At 43.7% G+C, this 26,074-nt stretch overlaps 2 protein-coding genes across 7 annotated transcripts in view; both read left to right on the top strand.

The window, feature by feature from the left end:
* LOC143372810 (uncharacterized) overlaps positions 1-26,074 on the top strand; it is a 307,489-nt gene that overhangs the window by 67,675 nt on the left and 213,740 nt on the right. The window lies entirely within an intron of this gene.
* The window catches only part of Foxo (forkhead box, sub-group O), a 222,970-nt gene continuing 199,613 nt past the window's right edge, over positions 2,718-26,074 (top strand). For 2 of the 6 annotated variants that reach the window (XM_076819201.1, XM_076819192.1), the window contains exon 1: positions 2,718-4,363. In XM_076819201.1, the coding sequence (XP_076675316.1) occupies positions 3,920-4,363 (444 nt within the window). In that variant the 5' untranslated portion in view covers positions 2,718-3,919. The remainder of the gene's footprint in view (positions 4,364-26,074) is intronic. The other 4 variants (XM_076819184.1, XM_076819179.1, XM_076819211.1 and 1 more) reach the window with 3 other exon arrangements.

The following is a 26,074-nucleotide window of genomic DNA, read 5'->3' as shown; positions in this document are numbered from 1 at the left end:
TTTTTTAGAAGCTAGAAGAATTAGTTTGCTAAGTGACGTGTTTCGTCGTTTTGAAAAAAATGCAATCGGTCGGAATAGCAAAAAAAAAATAGTAAAGGTCGTTTTTTAAACTTTTTTTTGTGAGCCAGTAATCAAAATTAAAAAAAAAACATTTGTGGATTGAAGTAAATTGTATACCTGCCTAAAATTTCATCAAAATTGGTTAACGTTGCTCTGAGCTATAAACGTTTAAAGATAGCAGAATAAGGTCGAAAATCGCTGATTTCAGGAATTTTGTTAACCGATTTTGATGAAATTTTAGGCATGTATACAACTTACTTCAATCCACAAATGATTTTTTTTTTACTTTTCATTGCAGGCCCACAAAAAAGTTAAAAATAACGACCTTTACTATTTTTTTTACTATTATTTTTTTTTTGTATACGAGTGCATATGGAAGTGCGCAGACGCGTTATCAATATGTTGAGAAATTAATTCTACACTATTGATTGACAACCCAATATCGAGGATCCTGGGAAGGGCGTGTTATTTGTTAATCTCGAAGGACGCGCAAGAGCACACCTTATATCCTTACATCATGGAAAACACTGCAATCAGCAATTCGGAATTTATGTATTTCGTTAACCTTCATTATTTCACGCACACTGCGCCGAAATATCGCAAGAGGTCAACGAAAGTTTCTGATAACGTCGAGCTTCTCCTTTAGTCTTCAGCGATGACGTTAACATTTGCAAAACAGCGGAAGGTTGAGCGTAGAACATAAAACTCGGCCAAGCGCTGCGCCACTAAATTAAATCGAGGGTAATAACGAGCCTCAACTTGCTTAAAACAGTGTGTCTAACGATCAGATCAACACTACTGGAATTACTTAGAAAATTTTCATTAGCTTCAAATATTAATCGAATTTATGGAAATTTGAACATCTGAAAAATCACGAAACACTTAACGAATGTACTAAGAAGCAAAACTTTTCAAAGTTATAGAAGCCCTCAGGCATTGAAATAATTCTTCGAAGGAAAAACAGTTTTCAGGTCTAGAAATTACAAAAAAATCAATAGGAGCGTTAAAGTTATTAATAACTTCGCCAAGAACATTGAAAATTATGGGGAAAAAACATAGAGGAGATGTTGAGGAAAGAAGAATTTGTGAGGAGAAATATTCTTTACTTTTTGTTAAAAAAATTCTCACGAATATTTCTACAGATAATAATGACCACTATTCGTAACATTAAACTTTCACCACGCATACATACTCCGATTTTTTAATTGGTTCTTATAGCGGGTGTCAATACCACCTTCATTTTATCACTTCAAACGCTTCGTTTATTATTACTACTTGGTATTATAATTTCAAAGCCTATAGTTCTACCTTACAACGTTTCATCTATAAGGAAACATTCAGAATATAATTTTAATAACGATTCGGAATTTTCATAGAACTGCGCGTTACTCTACTTTAAGTTCGTTCAGAATACTATATTTCCCAAGATCTGTCACTGGAAACCCCAAATAAAATTCCAAGTTATTTAAACATTACCCCTAGAACTGTACACAGCTTTAAAGAAGTATTACACTCCCTCCTACAACTCGGGGTGCACTTCTAACAAGGAAACATCCCGGACCAGGAAATTCAAAAAATTCTGAGGCTTTGCGAATATGTAAGGGATTTCCTCCTGATTACACCGCAATTTTTCTTTGCTGCCCAAATTCACTTTAAGGGGGTGAAATTGACCCCTTAAATTCCGATTTTCTGTCATAACTCGCTAACTGCAAGTCACCAAATAAATAGTCCTAATTAAAAGAAGTAACTTTTGTCTCGAAACTTTTTTTCTATCTCTTACAGATTGCGAGTTACAAAATAAAATCGGAAAATAGCCGAATTTTCAAGGGTTAATTTCACCCCTTTAGACTGAATATGTGCAGTAAACAAAAATTGCATTGTAATCAGCAGGATATTCCCTACATATTCACAAAGTTTCATATTTTTTTTTGAATTTCAGGGTTCAGGATCTTCCCCTGTAAGACTGGTTCCCCTATACCTAAAAAATCGCTTATAACGACAGAACAAAAGTTTATCGAGCGCGTGTTCGTGCGAACTTTTCATTATGGTTACAGGATCGGTCCCGAAAAAGCGTTTCGCATTTCCTTCGACATCCTTTCTGTGCGTAAGAAAATTATTCGAAAACTGATAGAGGAGAGGGAGAAAGAGAATTGAACGCCCATTAGCAGGGGTAGGTGGCCGCGTGCGAATTCCCTCTCTTCGCCCCTGCATGGAGAACAGTGTCTGGCCCTTGGGGCATAACGTACCCCTTTCCCCGCCCACCCTTTCGATCTAACCGACCACGCTGCCCTCCCCGATTCCCTCCCTCGAGTAGCTCGTCTCTCTCCCTCCCAACCCCGTCCAGCTCATTCCAGACCATTGCCTCCTTCTCCCTCCCGCGTTCCGCTAACCTCTTTGCCGGGCAGCTCGCTCGCATGCCGCGCTCTTCTCCTTCACGCCAACATCGCCAGCTCGCCCCCACCTTCCCCGTTTCCCCTACCGCGCCGTCGAACCACCCACCAGATCGCTCGTTCGCTATGCCCCGTGATCTCCCTCTTTCTTCCCTCTCTGTCTCGTCGGAGCTGCCAGTCTCTCTCGCTCGCTCCCGCGCGATCCTTCTTTCTCTGGCGCGGCGTTCCGACGCTCGTGATTTTCCTCCTCGTCTCTCCCGTATACGCGCGGAGGCAGGCGCCACGAATTCACTTCTCGCGACTTCGGCTCCGCTCGGTCAGTTCCGGTCGCCGCGCCGGCTAAAAGAATTCGTCAGTATTCGCCGCGCTGCCTTGCCGGCAAGTTGCACGCAGTAGGAAGGTGATTTGATTTCCGTAGTAATCACGAGAGTGCGCGTGTCTGATACGACGGCGATAAAGTTCCGGGGCATAGTCTCTCGCTGCGTGCACGCTCCCAACGTTAGTCGCGTCTGCCAAGCGGGAACCAGCCGGCTCGAATCCGTGCAGCAACTGCGCGCCGGAAGTGCAGCGACGCTCCGATCATCCCGATCAGTTTAATCCCCGGAGGAGACGGGAGAACCCGACGGTGGCCAACCTGGAAGGAGCCAGGAGGAAAGGACCATCGGGGGAGGATCGATGAACAGTAGGAAGATAAGTGGTCCACGAACGGCAGAGAGCTTGTCGAGGATCATCGGTCCGATCGATGATATTTCAACGGCCCCACCGCTCGGCTCACCGAAACATTTCCCAGGAACGCGCCGCGCTCGCAACGTGGGACAACAAAGTCGCGGATCCTCTACTCGCAGTGGGCCAAGTTCTCTATCAAAACATGGCCACGTGACCGACGGCGCGGCTTGTAAACAGAGAGTTTGACCACGTGGTCTGCCCCCTCTCCCGTCGTCGGCGCCTCTCACTCGCGCCCCTGCGGTTTCTCTCTTTCTCCATCGTTCACTCGCGACACGCAGTACCAACGTACCCAGTGTATTCTCGGTCGGTCCGCTGCCAGTTGTGGGAGAGTTCGATTCGGCTGATCCGCGCGGCACTCCGATTTCTTTCGCGGTCCCCCGTCGTCGCACGCCCTCCGCCGCGGTCTTTTCGCGAGTGATAGATAACAGCGTACCCACTGCCCGCGTCGGTTGTGGCGCGGAATTAGAAGGCCAAGTGAGAAGACGATCGCGAGAGCAGCGAAACGGCGGAATCGCTCGCGCCTCGAGTGATCCCGGCCCCGATTTCGGCTCGCCGATACCGACCAGTGCCGTCGATCCGTAGCAGTGGCAGTGTTAGGAGCATCGAGAGCCCCGTCCTCTCGGCGCGGCATCGACTGTTTGGTCGATTACCCGCGATCCCTCGTTAGGCAGGGCGATATCTGTCGGTGGGAAGCACCTCGCGGGGTGCTCGTGGTCAAAGTGGAGTACACGGAGGAATGTTACATGATGGACTCGGTGCCGGTTTCCACGTCGGGATCGAAGACCGGGCTGCCACCACAGCAGGGGGTACCGTATGACCTTGAGAGCGGGTTCGAGCCTCGGCCGAGAGCACGGTCGCACACGTGGCCGCTGCCAAGAGAGGAGTACATCGAGGGGAACGCGGTGCCGTGCGTGTCGGCCATCAAGGAGGGCGCCGAAGGCGTCGATAGTGCCGCGACATCCCAACACGGCTCGATCGCGGGCCAGGGAACCGGCCTGATTCCGGTCAAGAAGAATTCGTCGCGGCGGAACGCCTGGGGGAATCACAGTTACGCCGATCTCATCACCCAGGCCATTACCAGCGCCCCCGACGAACGGTTGACCCTATCACAGATCTACGAATGGATGATGCAGAATATTCCTTACTTCAGGGAGAAAGGGGAGAGCAACAGCAGCGCTGGATGGAAGGTGAGTTTACATTTCCTTTTTTTTTGTTCGCCATCGCTGTGTCATTTACCCCCCGCGACTTACAGGGGAAGATCCCGAACAGGGAAATTCAAAAAATTCTGAAACTTTGTGAATATGTAGGGGATTTCCTCCTGAGTACAACGCAATTTTTTTTGCTGCAGAAATTTACTCGAGGGGCGCGAAATTAACCCCTGAAAATTCGGCTATTTTCCGATTTTGTGTTATAACTCGCGAACTGTAAGAGATAGAAAATAAATTTCCAGATAAAAGTTACTTCTTTTAATTAGATCTACCATTTGGTGAAAAAAAATATTTTACAGTTCACGAGTTATAACACAAAATCGGAAAATAACCGGATTTTCAGGGGTTAATTTCACCCCCTTCGAGTGAACTTGGGCAGCAAACAAAAATTGGGTTGTATCAGGAGGATATTCCCAACATATTCGCAGAGTTTCAGATTTTTTTGAATATCCGGGTTCGGGATCTTCCCTTGTTAGAAAGATCTCGCGGGACGTAGCGATGGCCTCGAGGCAGTGAAAGATTTTCCAGCGGGAGACATTCTTCTGCGTTCAAGACTCTGTAGAAGAATTCCGAAATTCTTGGACGTACTCGAAGGGATCCGGTTCTCGAATTAGGAAAAAGCTATTCGGAGATTCGGGCTCTTGAATTGTTTGAATGCGTTCAAGCCTACGCCCCTCACTACGGTGCGTGTTTTGATACAGTGACTCTGGCGAATTCCATTCACGTTCACCGTATTGTTTCGCGCGCATTGCGATCGTGCCTTCTTTTCTCACTTCTGTATTCCAACCTCAATCTTACGCAGTGCCCCCGCGTGATTATTACGACGATGTTGAAGGAAGGTGAAACGGTTCGTTTAATTGAGCGCGCGTAGGGACGCGGGATTTCGTGGAGGATACTGTTTCGTCTCGCGACGTTATCTTATTTTGCGATCAGCGGCTTTTCAATTCCGCAAAATCGATGCACTCGACAGGGGGCGCCGCGGCGCGTCAATTGCCAACGTTTTGCTATCGACTATCAGAATCGGACGATCGGCGTGGGTTTCAAATTGGTAGTGCTGTCGATTACGTGGATCAACCTCGAAGCTTTCGTTGGAACGTTGCATGTTCAACGAATTTTTTTAACTAGGCTAACAAAAGTTAACGGTTTAATGCTTAATAGCAGAAGAATTAGATTAGGGGGTAGCAGTAATAAAAAGCAATTTCTTTTCTTGAGAATATTTTGTAGGAGCTTTTTGGGATAGACAGTTATGGTATTAGTATTTCAAATACTATGGTATTGTAGCTCTAAATCGTCACTCATCAGGCAACCTAATTTTCTGCCTTTAAGTGTATCAAAGAATTCTTACGATTCTCCAACAATTCCAACATTCCAAACTTTTCAATCCTTCTGAGCTCAATTCAGCTGTGCTCTCAGAAGGTTTAAGTAATATGCAGAGCGATTGGAACACCCCTAGTATTATAAACTGTCGCAGTGATAACCCGAACTTCAAATCATTTCATTCCTCAGAAATCATTTTCTTATATTTACACTGCCCTTAAGGGCACACTATAGGTGAGCTTCATGATTTTATCTAGAAAAAAGTATAAAATCTATGGGTCTAAAACTGTTTGCACCTTATTCTGCTACAAATGTGGAGTGTAAAACAATTGTTTTATTTTAATTTTGCCCACCCCTGCCTCTGATATGCATTACGCGCTGCGTCGTTGTAAAACATCTGACCTGGACCATCGCCACGATAACTTTAGACAGGATCGTCCAAAATCAAAGACCCAAAGGTATTCCTTAATTACACACGTGCGGCTATCGCGCTACCCTCGGGCAGTGTTAAGAAACAACTGGGCGATGATTGCCATATGTTTAAACGATAGAGTCCTGCAACATGGGTTTTTTCGTAGAAAAATGTTTCGTAAAAGAAACGCAGTGTGAAAATTCGCAATAGAGGGTAGCGCGGATTCCAGTGTAATTACGAGTAGAATCCCGTTTGAATTTTTAGATCCGCTCAAGAATTGCATTTTTAACGTGGCGATAGTGCGTGAAAATGTGTTGTTTCGAGAAAAAAGTGCTTAAAGTTTGACGCCGAGGGCGTCCATCTAGTGACGGGGGCTCGCCCGTGAGCGCCCTAGTTTCCAAGCGTTTATTCGATCAAGACGAAAATCGATTGTTTTTTTTAGATGAATAACTGTATTATTAAGTAAAAGAAAAATCACATTTCTATCTATTATACCTGTGCCACGATCCATCTTCAAAAAACAGCTGTTTTTAAGGCCGTCACACTGCAAATCCCCCTCAACTGCCTGTAAAATCTGTACTGTTAGGAATTTCGTTCTAAAATTTTACCTGGCCATGCTTGAGATGTTTTTGGGGTGAAAATGTGCGAAAAACATTTTTTGATGATTCGACCGGAGAGTGTCCTTACCTTCTTTTTACAAATTGCAATCATCGTTATAAAAATTTCTTCCAGTTCAAAAGAATGTTAACGGATGCCCTAAGTACAACAGAAGCCAGAAGGGTGAATGTTTACTTTAGGGGAGGATTCTCCGATTTCAATGACCTTGACACAGGTTGCCCAGGTCATCGTTCCGAACAACATTGCCCTATAAACTTTTTGGCGCTCGGCTTCGGTTTACGAGATATACGCAAAAAGCTTCAGTTAACACTAGAACTACCGATGGTTTCACAGCCGACGGTATTGGTATTGGTTGGGGCTAGGTTAGTGCGGGGGCGCGTGAAGCATGGTAGCGAACCGATGTGAGTTTGGGGATCTTCAAAATGAGACCGCAGTTACAAGCATCGCGCGATGAGGTCAATATCGCTATTGTTGTCAAGGTCATCATTCTGAACATGTTCCCTTTAAACTTTTTGGCGGTCGGCTTTAGTTTACGAGATATTCGCAAAAAAAACTTTAACACTAGAACTACCGAATTTAACACATACGCACATCGATTAGCTACCATGCTTTACACCCCCGCCCTAACGTAATCCCAAGGGGTTAGGTTGTCCTTAAATTACATAAGGGTTTTTTTGAGAGGGAAGGGGACTGCAAATTTCTTACGTTTGCTTACAGGGGGAGGGAGTCAGGTAGCGTCTTACATAATATTTTTTAACATAATTTTCAATTAATACAAATTCTATCATTAATGTTCCAGAAGAGTAGTTTTAGTGTAAATTTCTCGAAACCGAGTCGAATGAATTATATAAACCTTTATAAAGAATTTTAATAACTGAACAAATTCAGTGTGAAATATATTACGTAAGGAAGGGGTTGCAATACCAAATCTTACGAATTTTTATACTGGGGGCAGGAGGGGTAAGATATCGCCAAAATTTCCCTTACGTAATTTAAGGACAGCCCCATAGGCAGATTTCAAAGTACAATTATGCCAAGTTTTTTAGGAATATCTCGTAAACCAAAGCCGAGCGCCAAAAAGTTTAGAGGGAAATGTCGTTCAGAATGATGACCTTGACAACACACGTGAAGCTCAAAGTCATCGGAGAATCCTCCCCTGTGGTAAACATTTACCGCCAGAAGTTCTTCGACAAGATTGGCCCGGCTTATCCCGCAAAGCTCAGGAACCGGTGAAATACCAAATCCAAGACCGCGAACTGCCACCAACAATGGCCATCTTTGACCTTCCTCGTGTAATCGACCTGAAACTCCCCCGTCACCAACACCCGCCGTGCGAATTTATAATTTTCGCCACTACATATCCGGCCGCTTCTCGCGTATCACTATTTCTGTCCGCGTGGATAAGCGTGCGACCGGTCGCAGCGATTCTAACGCGATTCGACGACTCGTGTGTGTCTCGTCATCGCTAAAGCGTCGTGAACGCGAGCGAGAGGTAGAAAGCGCGATAGGGGGATGGCGGAGGGTGGGAGAGAAAGGCGCCAGCGAGTCGTTTTACAGTTTTCGGCGTGAAATACGGCGAATAGAGAATATCCGTGGCATGCAAAAAGGTAGCGTTAGAGTAAAGGAACAGGTTCTCACACTTAACTGCAGAACTTTTTTCTTTTCGTACACATTTTTGTTACCGCCCCGAACAAAAACCCTCTTCTCTATTTTTTTTTCTCTCTTATTCCGCAGCCGTTTCGACGCGAAACGCTTCTACGTCGACGGTGGAAAACGCGGTCCGCGGTCAAATTCACGCGGGCGGGGTTTTCAAACGAAATCCCGAAATTCAAATCCCGGTGTAATGAATATTGGGGAACGATATACGGGGAGGGTGGGGGCACGTTGGCGAGATCTTGATAGAAGAGAGACGCGCTCCTTTTTCGCATTGGCGTAGCCGCGGTACGATTTCTAGCCTGGCGCGTGCATCATCTCTCCTCTCCGTTCATCGGGATTTAAAAAAAGCCTGCTGCTATCGATTCGCGCGGTTTAACAGTTGGCGAAGTTAACTTTTCCCGCCGCTGCGCCTGGTACTTTTCCCTCAAAGCGGACCACTTTTGCGAGTTGTTTTGAAATCGAGGGAAGTAAAACGCGCCCCGGTAAACAATAACGCGCTGCACGCCGGTCGCTGCGGTTTCGCGAATAATGCTCACGGAAATACTGGATTTAGATTCAGGGGATAATATGGTTTTACAAGCCATCGGGTCGGTGGACCGATTACTGCCATTCTATGCCTGTCCAGGCACCTCAGATGTTTTTACAACCGCCCATATTGTGTCTTTTACATTGTACCGCATATTAAACGGTGCACGTGGACCCGGTGGTTAAGGGGTTATGCCGATCTTCGAGAATTTTTGGGGGGGAAACTTGAAGGCTTCGTTAAACTAGCCTTTGTGTGCTCGACAGTGTGCATCTTAATCTACTTGCGGTAATTTTTGCGATGGAGAATGTAAATACATACAGTCGCATCGGAAAGTAAGTTGACACTCTAAAATCGCATAACTTTTTTAAAATTGATCCAAACGACTTGAGTTTTTTTTTTAGAAGCTAGCGGAATTAATTTTCTAGGTGACGTGTTTCGTCGTTTTGAAAGAAATTCCAACTGGTCGGAATAGCGATGAGAATAGTGAAGGTCGTTTTTTTTTCTTCAAATTTTGTTCTGAGCCTGTAATGAAAATTCAAAAAATCCGTTTGTAGATCGAAGTAAGTTGTAAATCGGTTAACGTTGCTCTGAGCTATAAACGCTTAAAGATCGCAGAATAAGGGCGAAAATCGCGAAGTTCCTGAAAATTATTCTGCGATCTTTAAACGCGTGTAGCTCAGAGCAACCTTAACCGATTTAGATGAAAAATTCAGCATGAATACAATTCACTTCGATCTACAAACGGGTTTTTTGAATTTTCATTACAGGCTCAGGAAAACAATTTGAAAAAACGACCTTCACTATTTTCGACGAAACACGTCACCGAGAAAACCAATTCCGCTAGCTTCTAAAAGAAAACTCAAGTCGTTTGGACCAATTTTAAAAAAAGTTATGCGATTTTAAAGAGTGTCAACTTACTTTCCGATGCGACTGTAAATTAAATATCAGCGATCTCCTGGCAGCAAAATTTTTTCAGTAGTTTGCGGTGACCACTCTAATTTTGACCCGGTTCATCTGGAATAAAAAATTCGCGGGAATTTTGTTAATATATTATCTAGACCTTCGTCGAAAGTTAAATTGAGGAACATACTCAAAATGTATGGAGGAATCGTTTACACGAGAATCTGTTTTGGTCATGAAATATGTTCAGACTATGTTGAATGTGTAGTCTGATGTTATTGATGTTTTACATACATTTTTGACGTGGAATATTAATAGAAATCAAGTTGGCGTGTGTCTACTAAGCTTCTGCTTACAACTGTTGCGATTACTAGCACAAACACCCCGTATATTCTATCATTTCATATTATAATGTTTACTTTTATCAGATTACAATTTTCTCGGTAGCGTAATTTTTACCTACGCATTGTCTATCATTTCCTCATTTTCTTTTTCCGCCTGCTATCTTGCACTGAAAGGTCAGATCGATAATAGCAAATACATAAAAAGAATTAAATAAAAAAATATAGATATGCCCATGGAGCTAAGCCGTTTTAAGCATCGCAGTCTGAGAATAACATGAAAAATAACGAGAATATTGAAGCATTTTATATTTTTTTATTGAGTAGGTATCTCAGTCGATTGAAAGTGAGACAAGAGATTAGCAAACGATGCCTGAAATCGTTATAAATGTCCCCCTAATTTATTATTGAATTTTATAAAAGAACAGGCTGTAATGAATAATACGATAAATGTATTTGTTATTTTTACGGGCAAAGTTCATAAGAATATAAGTCACAATAAGCAGTATAAACGTTGATACATTTCGCGTTAGTTTGAATACTAACGACACGAGTAACAAGGCGGGAAAGCAAAACGATCGGAGAAGTTGCCCGTACAGGAGTTGCCTACGGAATTTATTAATACCAATCATAAAAATGCAAATTAAAATGAAGAGTGCAGATGTGGATGTAGATGTTACACTCTTTCGAGCATCTTAGTCGGTTGCGTGCAAGATGTGAAGGTAAATGGTTCGAGAAGCAGTTGGTAAAAGATCCTGCTACGCAATTTATAAGTAAGATACATAGAAATCATGAATTTATTAGAAGCTGCCTTGAATACATGAATTAAAATCGAAGGAGCCGTAGAAAATTCGTCCGAGTACAAAGAACGACGAGCAAAGTGCCAAACGCGACGTATCTCCTCTGTTAAACATAATTCTGTCATATACAGCGGTCAAAAGAAAGAACTGTGACAGAAATTCGATTCCATCACAAGGAACAATTGGAGAGTCGCCCAGAATAGATCAGTGATTCCAATATAATACACAGAGCCTAAGTAGTATGAACTTTGTTACACAGACATGTAAAAAAAAAAGAGTTTTAAACTTTCTTTTGGCCACAAAAAGCGACTTGGGAAAGTTTCTGCGGGAAACATGACAGTCCCAATAAATCCAACCCTCTGCACTCCAATTCATCCACTGATCGGCTCGGCTACAGATACGTACCTACCCTGTATGGAATAATCCGAAAACGAGTAATTCATTTGGTCCTGCGAAATTCTTGCAGCGTTAGAAAATTTCGCGAAGTCAACTTGTAATTTAAACTTCGATCTGCCTGGGATGCATATAGATAACCGTAGCGCAGAGCGTTAATAGAAATGGAAATTGTAGAGAGAAGCGCGAGCCTCGTTACAGTTGACGCGTGCTCGAGATCGGAGCGAACTGTGAGCAAGATGGCAGAGCGCGCCTCGTAGGAGCGTTGATCGGCGAGCTTCAGAAAGTAACAATAAAGGAGTCTCGTTACGAAAAATCCGTTTAGCGCAGCTGCGAACTTTGGATGCATCGCGCGAAGCGGCGTGCAATCACGTGGCGTCTGTACAGATATCTACATCTCCGGTGTGTGCGCTCTACGCACGGGTGGCCGCGTATGCGTGAGCGTATAAATAAACGAGGATAGTCGGCATTATCTGCGACGTGCATAACTATTGTGCACCGACGGCCACGGTTCTAAGATTGGGACCGTGCCTTTCAGCGTTCACCCCTCGTTGCGCCGATGGTCAATAAAATTTCGACGATTCTGCTCGTTGCATAAATTTGTCTCGGAGCGATCCCTCGCTAATAACACGGGTTAACAGCGGTTCCAGTGAAATTCTCTCCAACGATCTCGCGCTTGATCTTCTCTCCATTAGAGAGTACGGCGAAATAGAAAATCATTTCATTCATACTCCTCTTAATATTTCGAGACCACATCTTACCACCCCCTAGTGTTGAGATAAGTGGTTGTAGATGGCGCACAGCGAGGTGGAAAACTTCTGAGATCGATAAAAATGAATAATGCCGGTGTATATGATAATACAGTTTTTGCAACGATCATATAATCAGCAGACATCCGTATGCATGCAAATTGCATTCTCTAACATCGTTCGTGACACATCGAGGCATTGTCTGTGTCGAGCATCGGCATTACACAACTCATCTGGTCTTATTGCTGGTACGATTTGTTTGAAACGCAGGTGTTTAGACTCATTGTCTTATTATTACTGACACTAGTTGTTACAATGTCGACCTCTGCCACTCATTTCCATATTAACACACGTACGGGCTACGTTCTGATAGGAGGTGGAATGTTTGATAGTAATTGAGACTCTCTCTGGTCGATACTCGGATTTCGAGTGGCCTGTTTCGTTAATTATTTCACCACGTTCCCAGTCTTCAGCAATTAACTTCGTCAAGCTCATTGGCATCGCTGGTTCGGCCTGGATTCCCTCGCGTTTAAACTGCAAAGCGACGTGAACCTGAAGCTGTGGAACGACGATCCCCAGACATCTTCCCTGTGTCGAAAATCAGATTTCAACTAATTCAGCTTCGTCAGGGGCCGTCCTGTTTCGATTGCTCAAGCTTCCGAGGCCCGTTCAGAAATATACATTGGAAATTCAGCCTTGACGATCGAAAGCAGCCGCGGCTGTCTCCGATGCCCTCTCTACCCTTCGGCTATCGATGGCACAGAGATGCGTAGTATCGTGTTCAGCTTGCTCCGAAACGTGAAAAGCCCTTAAGCAATACTGGCGCCAGGCTGAGCCCGATTTCGTCGAGCCGAGGAATCTGAGCCCGCACGAAGACGCGCCTCGGGAACCGTGAATCCAGCAAAGGTCACTCATCCGCCTGGTTTTAATACTCGCGCCAGCACGCTGCTACCCGTTATTATAAAGCTATGAACGCGGGGCTCCTTTATGACGATTGGACTCTTGTGCTTCAACGATCGGAAACCGCATCAACCGCCTGAGAATCTTTGGCATCTCCGAACGCGCGCTGACCTCTCGGAGTAGCTTCTCAACCTAAACTACAACCATCACAAGCGTGTCTCAATTTTTTAAACTGACTATGGTTCTATTCTCAATCGCGTCCCTTGGGAATTTCCCTTAATCTCTGTATCAATTTAAACTCACTTCCAATTCCAATGCACACCGTTACCAGTGTACGTTACTAGCTACATTGCTGCTTCATGTATGGATATAACGTTTTAACACAGCTGTTTAGTAGTGCCTAGTGATACTATTCCCACCATAATTGCTCCTCCGACGAAGAGATATCGAAAGTGGCCTGAATCCCACAAGCGATTCGCCCAACCCAATCCAAAATCTATGAACAAAATTCTTAATCCTCTTTGATAAGACGAGTATCAACCGCCACACTTTATTTTCCGCCAGTAATCCCGCAGTTAAATGGCGGAGACTGATCGAACGACCTACGAAGCATCGGTATGCGCGATGCCCATTTACGGGGGCACGCAAACGCTGCTCACAAACGGAGCGCACGGCCGCTGGCCGAGTCACCGCCGGTATTTAGACGCTTACAGCCGTCATTAGCGAACCGTGCTGCAATTAATGCGAATTTTCCGAACCGTCTGCTGTTCAGTGAGATTTAAAAATGATTTGGTGGAAGCGTCACGTGCGCGCCGCGTATATTTCGAATGAGCGCGGTCGGGTGGGTTTAAAGCAGGCTTTCCACGTTATTTTTGCACGAGGCAACAGTGGCGTCGTTGCCGCGTCTCCCTCGTCGATCTCTTTTCCTCTCCTCTCCGCCCTTCTCTCTGGCTCTCTCCTTGCTCCCTCCTCGCCTCCCGGACCCTCTCTCCCGCCTCTGTGTACGACCCTGCGACGACCACGTTGCCGATATCATCTTGAGGTCATCTTTCCCTCCGCTTACTTTGGGCCCTGCGACGAGCAGGACCGGTAAAAGAAGAAGCTTCCACCGATGTCTCTTCTCTCCTCTTTCCTTCCTTCCCCCTCCCCTCTCTTTTTCTCGCTCCGTTCGTTCGTTTCTTCTGCTGCCCCGTTCGCTAATCGAAGAGGTCGCGGGAACCGTCGCACGGTCTCCGCGTATCCACGAAACGCGTTCCTCTCCGCTACCAAAATAGGTCGACGCCTAAGTAGAATTGAACTCTGTTGGGTCAGACTTGGCGGTCCGTGAAACCCATCAGGGTCGATCCTCGCCGCTGGGTGCGCCACTAGCGTGGATCGCGAGCCTCCGAGCACAAGATCGTCGGGGAAAACGTGACGATAGTAGGTCGGTCGCTTTATATTTAGCGGCGATAAATTCTATAGGGTAACCAAAAAGTGGCGTAGCGGCGAGGCGTGCGGGAGTGACGTTCCTCCCGGTAACCGGGATGATCGGAGCCGCGATAGTTGGGCCGTATCGGCGGGAAGTGCCGCGTGGAATCCAGTGGAACTCGTAGGTAGCTGGAAATGCCTGCGTGCAGTTGGGTATTCCTTGCTTCGTTTCTCAAACGCGTCCCGTCAGATGCCGGTTGTTGGACGCTCGCGGTGGTCAACACTCTATTTACCTTGCCTGGAGCAAGGCTGCGATTTCCAGGCCGTAAATTGCGACAGAATCATGCCGGCTGCGCTTTATAGCCTCGCCCGATCCGCCGCTACAACGGCAGTTCACCTTTCTCTCGTAAGAATTTCTCCCCCCGAGCCATTTTCTCGCGCGACTCTCGAAGGCGTCCCGCGCGACAGGTTCTTGTTATTTGAATTCCTTCCGCGAGTCATGTCACCCTCAAATAAGTGCAATTATCGTTTCGTAGGTGCGCGGCCCCCGCTCCCGGAACCGTGCTACAGCTTTTCACATTGTCTAACAGCGTCCCGGGCGCGTGGCGTGTAATTAATCCCGTCGAATTCCGTTCCGAAAGACGATCAAGGAAACGCGCTGTTTCGCGCGACGGCCTGTGCCGGGATTCGTACGTTTTAAGGGGGAAAAGACGGCGAGGCCGTTGGAATCGCGTGTGCTTTTGTTCCGCTTGTACTTTGCATTACAATAGGACTCTGTTTATCCGAACATGCCGGGAGACATGACGGTTCAAATAACCGGATCGTTCAGGTAATAGGAGCCCACTGGTTCTCCCTTCCATTGCATGCTCGAAACACGCTGCCTTTGGTTTTTGGGTTAGTTCCGTTAACACTCCGGGCAAAACGCTCGAAAATTAGGTGATCTTTATGAATTTTTTACAAGAGGTTGTAACGTATTCTAAAATATATTTTCTGTATTTATTGATACACTCGTTAGGGTATAAAATAATTAATTGTGGTGACCGGTAACGGCGAAATTTAGGGAAGACCGGGGCTAGTTGATACCTTATTCTATTTTCATTTTTTTTCATTTTTTATTTGAATTAATTACTTAATAACAAATATGCTAGAATATACTTTGGCCCTTCCTCTTTAATATATAGTAAGCGAAAACTTGAGAAAATACATACAAACTGAATGAAAAAATGTTATTTGGACGATCAATTTGGATGTATCAAAACTATTTTCTTTTTCTCTATATAAACGAGAACAGTTAAAAAACGATTGTTAACGTCACGTACACAAACGTACGCTGGATCATAGTAAAGAATTGAACAACAAACTTCACGTATCTCGTTCAAATAGAGCTACATATATACGGTGTCGAGATAATTCGTCTGTATCAACTAGCCCCGGTCTCCTCTACTCACAGAATCGTCCAAAATAGATAATTCAAACAGTCTCTTAAAATTTATATCAACGGCTATCGCAGTATCTGTTGTTGCGGCAAAAAAGGACCAAAACTACGATGACGGGTGCGCATTTGAACGAACTAGTGCAAAAAAGCAGATCAATTTCCGCATAAATGTGCAGATAAGAAAAGACCGCGTTTCAAAACATTATGTTATAGGATGCTGCGATAGCGGGTTATAAAATCAAATGCCTCAAGGTTTCTTTGAATCGGTTCATTAGTTCTTCTGAAATCCTGGTTACCGTTTAGCCATCTCTTTTTAGCAGTCCTGTACTAAGCGCCACCTGGAAAATGCGTCAAGGCCGAAAACATGGAACAAAAAATATTTTTTAAACCCTAACAGGCGTATCAATAAAAGCCAAAAATATTTTTTAGGATATTTTATAAACTTTTCTTAAAAAAAAAATTATAAACGTCACCTATTTTTCGAGCGTCTGGACCGGACGCTCCCTTAACGCCGGACGACACCTAATACCGGACATTAGCTATGTCTATGATATTTGAAACGCTACCGAGCCGTTATTCCGCGTAAACCGTAGAGGAGATAGAAGAAACAATAATTAGGTTTCGACACGTTCCAGTCGCGTGTGCACAGCTAAGGAGATTCAATTAATATTATTTCTTTCTTCTGACTTGAGAAAAATCTTAAGCGTCGAAGAATAAGAGCTCAGCAACATTTTCGGTACAACAGGTGCTCGAACAAAACTCTTCGGGGTAAATAGAATTCTACTGTATATCTGCTGATGTGCATGATCAATTTCGCAGATAGCTGCGTTAAGTTGTTTAAGTAACCTGTATTCGGGGGTGTGGTTCGTAAAGTGGAGAGCTGAAGTCTCGGAGCGAAGGACTCCGCGACACGTGAGTAGGCGGTAATTAAAATATTCTATTTAACAATCAAGAAACACGACGAGCGCTTACATCACTTGAATCGCGGCGTCGAGAGATTCTCGAGATATGGTAAAAGTGTTGAGTTTAATCGGGAACGTCCGTTATTTCATTACGCGGCGCTGAACGTCTACACGCTCCATCTTGTTATACTACTGGTGAACTTTTTCTTGCGGTAATTCACCAAACGTTGCAACACTTCGTTTCTGTTAAATATTCTGTTGTAGGATTATTCTGTGATATTTATGCGTCGTGTAATGTGTGCGGCGTGAAAGTTCGTGTGAAACACAATTCGTTCGAAATATGTAAATGCAGTGAAATTTTTAGTGGATGAATTATTGGAATAGAATTGAGTTAGTAGAAATTTTTCCTTCGGTATTGAGTTTCGTGAATTGCAGGCAGAAAGTAAATTATTTTCATGGAATTCTACGTGTTTATGAGTGCATTTTTACGTTCGCTATGTGCGGCCTTTATTACACACCCTTGCAACTTTCAAATGATTTGTTGCATATGACAGAAATAATTTAAGAACTTGAACACTTTCGACATTCTAATGAATTCATATTGGGATTGAAGTTAGCTCTAGTCTCTATAGTAATAAATAAATCAGAAAAGTAAAAAAAATAACGCCAAGTACATGAAATCAAATAAATCACAAAAAATTGAAGATAATAATAATTATAAAATAAAAATTATGTGAAATCAAAATGAGCTACCCGTACATAAAGGTAATGATAAATGCAAATAAATATTTTAATACGAATAAACATTTTATTCAAAATACTTGGCGCTGCGAAACAGAAAAAATGTTAATTGTCCTCGTATTAATAATTTACAATAATTCCCTTACAATCTAAAATACATATACATATACATATACATATTAGAAACGCAGTCAGATTTATACTACATATATTTAATTCTAATGTCATACGTAGCATATGCGCACGCACACATACACACATTCATGATCGCACACACAAGAAAGAAAGGAAAAGATTAATGCAATTTATACATATTTATTCAGTTTAGCGGAGAATTCAAGGAAAATGGTAGGAATATGAAAAGTAATGGAATTAGAGAAAAAAGGATGAAGGAATTAGAAATTAGAAGATAGGAGAAGGGAGTACCTAGGGTTGAGGGATGAATGAGAACATATTAATTAAGTACATACGGACTAGGCATAAGAGAAGTAAGTTCGAGTAGGAAACGGTAATAATAGGTTGAAGTAGATATAGTAGGCAAGGTACGTTTGAGTCCTTTGTGTGGGAAATTCTAATGCATGAATGCACAAAAAGGGTGTAATATACAAAACCACCTTTTTCATCCCCAGTTTTCCCTGAAATGATATATTATTAAAATTACTCTCATTCAAATAGTCATGTTTCCCTACTACATACTTCAGATAGTAAAGACTACAACACAAGAAGACTCGTTATCAACTCTATAATAATCACACGATTGCAGTGAAATTACAATTCGCAATCTCTCCTCCTTTACCTCGTTTCGCCACGTAGCCACTGTTTGCGCCCGTCGAAACTCGGCGCACGTTGCAACCATCGACAGGAAAAAAAATTCGAAAAATCTATCGCGTTTCCCCATTTTCCACGGTCCCTTTCGCGGCGTTCGAATCAGCAACGGCCACGTAATACACGTTACTGCATCGTTTGAGCGCGATTAAGTGTGCCGCGCGTGCCGGCATGGAAATCGAGTAACGTTCAGTATGAAAAAAAAAAACAGGGAAAAAAGGAGACGGAAAGGAGCGTTTTCCCTTTCAACCGAACTCGGTATCGCGTTTCGGTGGCGCTTGCACGTTCTTCGCGCTAAACGCGCGGCTGTTGCATGTGCAACCGATAGATGCACATTCAGTGACGTAATGTCAGACACGGAGCGTAACCGCACTCTTCACGTAACTTACCCTTGACTCTCCTAATGAGTATATCGCACATTCGTTGCGTATGTTGCGCTTCGCGGGCAGACACACGCGCCACGGGCGAAGGTACACGGACGGGCGGGCGCACGAGCTGTTGCACGCTGGGCGCGCAACTGCAGCGGGATGCAATTTGCGCCGTGGTTTGTCTGAACGTTGCATTACAAGAATACCACGCACCCCTTGCACGCCCGCTAATAGAGCGTTTCTTCGCGATAAAAGCCTGCTTTTCTGCGTCGATTCCAGAAGCGACCGCGTAAAATAAATGAAAAATCACAATTGTGGCAAGCCGGAGGTTATTATGGATTACTTTGATTGGATATTACTATGCAAATTTTCGGATCAATTGTGCCACTCATCTGGCTCGGGTCTGGAGTTCGAAAGGCTTGATAACTTTTTCGTTTTGCAACTGTTCGTGTTTACGTTTGTACATATTGTGATTATCGTCTCACCTCGAGTGGCGAAGTACCTATATCGAAATTGTGAAGATCGGATAGAATTGCCGAGCCCAGTCGGGTTCTTTTTTTAATTACTGACATTCGGATGATAATCGAAGTGATTTGTGATTGACGTACGCACGACTTGTCCTGGAATGCAGTAATGAAGTCAGCTGCAGTTTCCGCGATGGTAAACGGCCTTGATCTGGAGCGTATTCAAAGATACACTAACAGGATTTGTTAATTGAACGGCGAACGATCGGGGGGAAAAATGCAGGCTACGGGACACGCGGAAGTGTTTTTTTTTCGATAGCATACAAATCGCCTTTGTTTAATTCGAAGTGCACATACGCATGTGCGGAATCTTGCGTAATATGCGGTTTCTGTCCTTGCTCGGTACTGCAGGCATGCGTTGCGTGTCAGCAGCTCCTCGAAATATGAAATTCATCTGTTCGATGCTGAAGAACGCTGCGTTTAGAGATTTCCAATTCTTTCTAAGTTCATTGCAATCGGAGGCTGGAGAGCTTCTTCGTAACACATTTCTAGGAACTCATCAACTTATTTACTTATTGCAGAGGAGCATAGCCAGAGGCACCAGGAAATTCTAGTACAGTGCTCAGTTTCACTTACTGCAAGATAGTATTTTCGCGTTCCATTGATGACTTATATTTTACTTGATTCAAAACAAGAAACACTTCTGCTCTAAACTGTGAGTAGACCGACTCACAGAGCCGTAGGGGAGACCGGGGCTAGTTGATACGTTCTTCAGTTTGGAATTTTTTTAATTTTTGTTTGCATTAATTAGTTAATAACAAATATGCCAGAATATACTTTGGTCCTTGCTCTGTAATGTATAGTAAACGGAAACTTGAGAAAATACATAGAAAATGAATGAAAAAATGTTATTTGGACGAAGGTAAAATGTATCAATTTACTCCACTGCGGGACTAGTTGATACGTTCTTCACTTTTGAATTTTTTTAATTTTTGTTTGGATTAATTCCTTAATAACAAATATGCCAAAATATACTTTGGTCCTTCCTCTTTAATATATAGTAAGCGAAAACTTGAGAAAATACATACAAACTGAATGAAAAAATGTTATTTGGACGAAGGTAAAATGTATCAATGTACCCCACTGCGGGGCTAGTTGATACTATATTATGTTTTCAATTTTTTTCATTTTTTATTTGAATTAATTCCTTAATAACAAATATGCCAAAATATACTTTGGTCCTTCCCCTTTAATATACAGTAAGCGAAAACTTGAAAAAACACATACAAACTGAATGAAAAAATGTTACTTGGACGATGAATTTGGATGTATCAAAACTATTTACTGCTTCTCCATATAAACGACAAGAGTTAAAAAACGATTGTCAACGTCAAGGTACACAGACGTACGCTGAATCGTAGTAAAGAATTGAATAAACAACAAATTTCACACATCTCGCTCAAATGGAGCCACATATATACAGTGTCGAGATAATTCGTCTGTATCAACCTGCCCCTGTATCAACTAGCCCCGGTCTCCCCTACTCAAATTGCTGAAATATGAAACAAGAAAGCAGCAAGCTTAAGTAGAAGAGAACCGTGCCAGCTCAGCCGTAGTCCTAGAAACCGAAAGTTACATAGGTACACCAGAGCATTATCTGGTGGTCACAAATTTCGTGGCATAAATGAAAGAAATTTCTGTGCTCACCGTGGCCCCAGGGTTCATTAGGACGGCAACGACGAAAATTCGTTTGGAACGAGGTTGTTCATTAAGAGGGACCTCGCTGGAAACTACGACACGAGTTTTATCTGCTTCAAACTGATTGGGCCCGATCTCCGATTCGAGGCACTGACCTCGCGTGCTATTTAGTCGCCCTTCTCTCCCGCAGCCGAGCCTCTCCGTCCCTCTTAATTCGCTTCCACGTTGATGCTCGTCGCTCGACAGCCGGCGGTCCCTACGCTTTCAGAGCTCTCTGTCCCTCCACCTTCCTCCCCGATGGTGTCGGCTCTTCTGTCTTCGTGCCTCTCCCGCAGGAGAGCGTCATTTCTCCTCTTTCACCGTCAAGTTACGGTGTCCCGTATAAAATATTCAGCGGCGCGCGTGTGCCGGCCCGCGCGCGCGTGTATGCACGCGCCCGACGCACACACCCCTGCCGGATCATTGAAATGTGACGCAACTCGACAACGCTCGAGGAGTACGTTCTTGAACCTACTTGACACACGCTGAAAAACTTGGGGAACTTTTACCGTACCGCGCCGCTAAAAGCGCTGCGATTTTTCCGCGGAGCAGGTGTCACTGTAATTGTACCTGATCGAACTATTTGGCGCGCGATGTGCGCGGCAAATATTTCAGCGCGGTGTCCCTTCCTTTGGCGGATCGGGTAAGGAGCATATTTCGACAGGGGCTGCGCAGAGACTTTCGCAGTTTTCGATTATTCACAGCGAGACGCGTGATCGATTGACATCGAGTAGTTTCCAAGGCATCCGAGTGTATTTTCAGCGATTTTCACCCTGACAGGTTCAAGTTTAACTTGATTAAACTCCGCAGCGGGGATTTCTTTTAGGAGTAACCGATTTCTGGCGTAGGTCGAAATGCTGCTCCGTTAAATATGTTAGGTGCGCCGTGGAATTTCTGTCGTCAATATTAATGATGGATCGGGTTTTGATTTTTTTTTTGCTTTTTGCTTTTTGGAGTTTAGAATGCGTGGAAAGAATTCCAAAGTGGGGGCAGAGTTGAGTCAATGAAAATCGACCGTCATCGCGGAGATGTTGCCGCTGACTTCCTTTCGCCTCTGTATTTCAGAGTGCCACGAATTCGTTTCTGAAGGACGACTTGTCAGTCGTGATTGCCACACGCTCGAATGCCCTAAAACGATTGCGTTTAAGAAAAATTCCGATTCGTGGAAAGCGAGTCGTTGATTGTTGCATCACGAAAACGTAGCGGCGTATTCAGCATTGCTAATTCGATGGTTCTTCGCAGAACGAGGGGCATTGTTGTTCCGCAATCTCTCTCTTCGCTAGGTTCTTATTTTAAGAATATTTTCCTGCTTCGCATCGTAAAATCTCCATCAAAACGGGGCAACCATGATATTTTGGAGTGGATAAAGAGGCATCAGGAATATTAAGATACTTCTGCTGCTCCTATTAATTCATATTCTTACGTTCGTGCGCGCATGCATAGCCCTGCCTCTGTAAGTTTCCGTTATTTTTCGTCGAGTGTCATTTCTCCCATACAGTGCCATAACAACTTTCAATTTCAACAATACATAATTATCTCGAATCACTTATCATTGAATAAATTTAGTAAAGCTTGGAAGAATTGAAATTCTAGATGCTTTTTATACTCTACCAGACTCGAGGGCTATTAAACTAAATGTTTTTTTAAGTTTACGTATAAAGTGGGCGTCATTGATCGACAACGAAATAATTTTATTTGAAGAAAAACTTATTCCAATTAATAGTTATTCAATTAAATCGTTATTTGGACGAATCCTTATTTGAGAAAGCTTGGAACAATTGAAAATCTAGATGCTTTTTATACCCTATCAGACTCGAGGGCTGTTAAACTAAATGTTTTTTTAAGTTTACGTATAAAGTGGGCGTCATTGATCGACAACGAAATAATTTTATTTGAAGAAAAACTTATTCCAATTAATAGTTATTCAATTAAATCGTTATTTGGACGAATCCTTATTTAAGAACGAACGCAAGTGCCTTGAGAACCCAAGCAGGCTTGTAACTTAACTTAATATCTTACCTGATAGAAATATTTTGATGAATCAGTAAGACCAATGAAGTTCTGCTTATAAGAACAGATCAGAAACTTTTTCTGACAGACCACGTAACACTACGCTGCCCGGCATACGTAGTAGAATGAGACTGTGCAGGCTAGACGTCTACTAGAATTACACGTAAACGATATACAGACCTGATGACCGTTTCTGCGAGTCGTTCTGCATACCCCGCGAGGTGCAAGCATAAAACGTAAATGTTTTTTAATGTGCATACGTGCAAACCTCGTTACAATGATTGCTTTCCACCTGAATACGAATTAATTTTTGCCATTACTAGCTCCGCAAGGAGGAATGCAAATTATATAGTTGTATCTGGAGTACAGTTTTCAGTTCTCTGGCCTTCTGTATCCTTTTTAACTACGAATAAAACATAGCTCGTCACCTTACACAATTAGATTGTACTTCGAGAATGTAGGAGAAATACTGATTTTACTTGTCTAATTCGGACATAGGCAACTTTAATAACTCTGCACTCTATTCTATCCTTATTATTGATCATTACTTGCCTACTACTGACAAAAACACACAAGTTAAAAATCATAAGGGAAGTAAACTTGTTATACATTTGTGTTGAAAAATTCCATCAATAACCTCAAAATTTTCAAATTTACTCACAAGGGAAGATCCCGAACCCGAAAATTCAAAAAATTCTGAAACTTTGTGAATATGTAGGGGATTTCCTCCTGGTTACAACGCAATTTTTTTTGCTGCCCAAATACACTCGAAGGGGGTGAAATTAGCCCCTGAAAATTTCGTCTATTTTTCGATTTTGTGTTATAACTCGGGAACTGTAAGAGATAGAAAAAAAGTTTCAAGATAAAAGTTACTTCTTCTAATTAGATCTATCATTTGGTAAAAAAAAATATTTTACAGTTCACGAGTTATAACACAAAATCGGAAAATAACCGGATTTTCAGGGGTCAATTACACCCCCTGAGAGTGAATTTGGACAGCAAACAAAATTTCCCTACATATTCACAAAGGTTCAGAATTTTTTGAATTTCCGGGTTCGGGATTGTTCCCTTGTCAGCTATCTTTTAATTCCTCCTGTTCCACCGCACATTCCACTCCTAGTTCTATAAGTATCTTCCGCGTGGTTGGACAAAACCAGGCACGCGTATCAAGTGAAATTCACCGAAACCTCCGAACCTCCACTTTGCCTGTCTGAATATTCTTATCGGCGCGGATGGAAGATTCGTGAGACTGTAAATCGAACAAAGTCATAGTCGCCGTGTGTTCGAATAAAACGTATGCGTGTGTGTTACTGGCCGATACTCTGCTCTTATCTCTCTGAACTTCGTCTAAAAGATTCCCTCCGCCGTGAATGTTAGCTCAAGTGCGCGATGGTTCAATTCGCGAAACAAAAGTACACGTAAATGCGCTGATTAGCAAATCGATTTCATCAGCGTATTTATCTTTCGCGCTTTCACGCTTATTATCGATGGTATTCGCGGGCTGCTTTCACGGATCGAAGAAAGTGCGGTGGGGGGGGGGGGGGGCTGATATCGTGGATTTCCAAGAAATGCAGCAGACACGACCCCGATGGAAATTTGCCCGCGATCATTTTGCATATTACATGGCAAAGGCAACTGTGCAAATAGAGTTGCGATGCCCTAGCTGCTATCGCGCTCTTATCGTAGCGCGATCTCGCGCGCTTAGAAGATATGATTTACAAAGGTGGTGGGGGAGGGAAGGGACCATCGATTCCATCATTGGAGACTCGTTATCGCGCTTGGTTATATCTTCCGACGCTTCTATCTGAATTTAAGAACCACTGGAATTCTAAGCAGTATCGAACGTGCGGATTATTACAAATGATATTAAAAAAAATACTGCATAGCCGCGGTTGAATGATTTATCAGCAAGTGTTATGAATTTTTTCCACAAGCTTGCACCTTTAGATCTCCGATGGATTCGTTGAAAAGAAGTCGTATAAATAGATATTGATACTACGCGCGGTATTTAAAGATCACCCGCGCGATATTTTCGTATCGCTATTCTATGGCAAACAGAAACTTCTAGTTGGCAGAGATAAACAGGGAGAAGCTTTAGGGATTAGTTACTTGATAAATTATCTAATGTAGACCCAGCTCGCTAATATCGGATAATTATCATTAAAGTTTCGATACCTATTTCCTCAAGCCACGGCCGCGAAGCAAGATAACCGCGGGGGGTGTAATAATGAGTAACCAAACACCATATCTGGGTTACGTAAATCAGCTTTACCCTCGATACAGTGTAAACTTAGGAAAAACACGGTCTCTTTGCTCGCGTGACGTTTCGGAAGAACAAAGATTTCACAAGTAAGCCATGGAAGGAAAACCAGATGGCCGGTATTGAAAAGGAGGCTGCAATTGCTGAATTTATTTAAACATCCTTCCCCAGCCCGGGACCATACTGCAAAATTTCTTATTATCCCTCTTGTCGCAAAGGAATCCCACGAGAAACTAAAATTTAGAGCAGTTCCGTGAGTAGCGGTACCATTAGGGAGGCTAGTCGCCCGTTAATCGTCTACCCACGCCGGTGTCGTCTCGGTCTCTGATAAGCTTCCGGTAACAAGCATCTGTCGAGAGAGCTGCTCCTCCAGGCTGGCGGCGGGATTATCGTTATCGGTCGGAAAAGCGGCGATGATTTTTATAAGTTCTTAATCGACGGTCTGCGATGTACAAGGACCACGTTGTGCGCCGCATTGTTTACCTCTCTATTACGCCGATCGAGGGGCAGAAGACGGATCTATAATTGGCTCGATTCTACGATTACATAGTACCTCGACCAGGGCGGGAGGGGGAAATACGTATCGGTCGGTGCCAAGACTCGGACTGTTCGTCAAGACTGTACACCGCGTCTGTTCCTCTTCTTGTGCGTAGTATGCCGAGTGCTAGTAGCAGCCACAGTAGTGGACCAATCGTCGCGTGCGACGAGAGGGGCACGACCAAGCTCTCTACTCACGTCGCAATTACACCGACTCGCCTGTTCTTGGCGTGTGCATTTCCGCGCGCGAACGCTCGCTCGCTTGCTCGCTCGCTTGCCCGTCGCGTACCCACCGATACTACTTGTCGTCACGAATCGTGCCTCCGTCTCGCTCGCGTTCGCCTGCCTGGGGTCAAAGTCAACCGCAGGCCGTCCCGAGTTCGCTCGAACGC

This window comes from Andrena cerasifolii, chromosome 1, assembly GCF_050908995.1.
Source record: "Andrena cerasifolii isolate SP2316 chromosome 1, iyAndCera1_principal, whole genome shotgun sequence".
NCBI lineage: Eukaryota > Metazoa > Arthropoda > Insecta > Hymenoptera > Andrenidae > Andrena > Andrena cerasifolii.
This window is presented reverse-complemented; position numbering and strand designations above follow the sequence as displayed.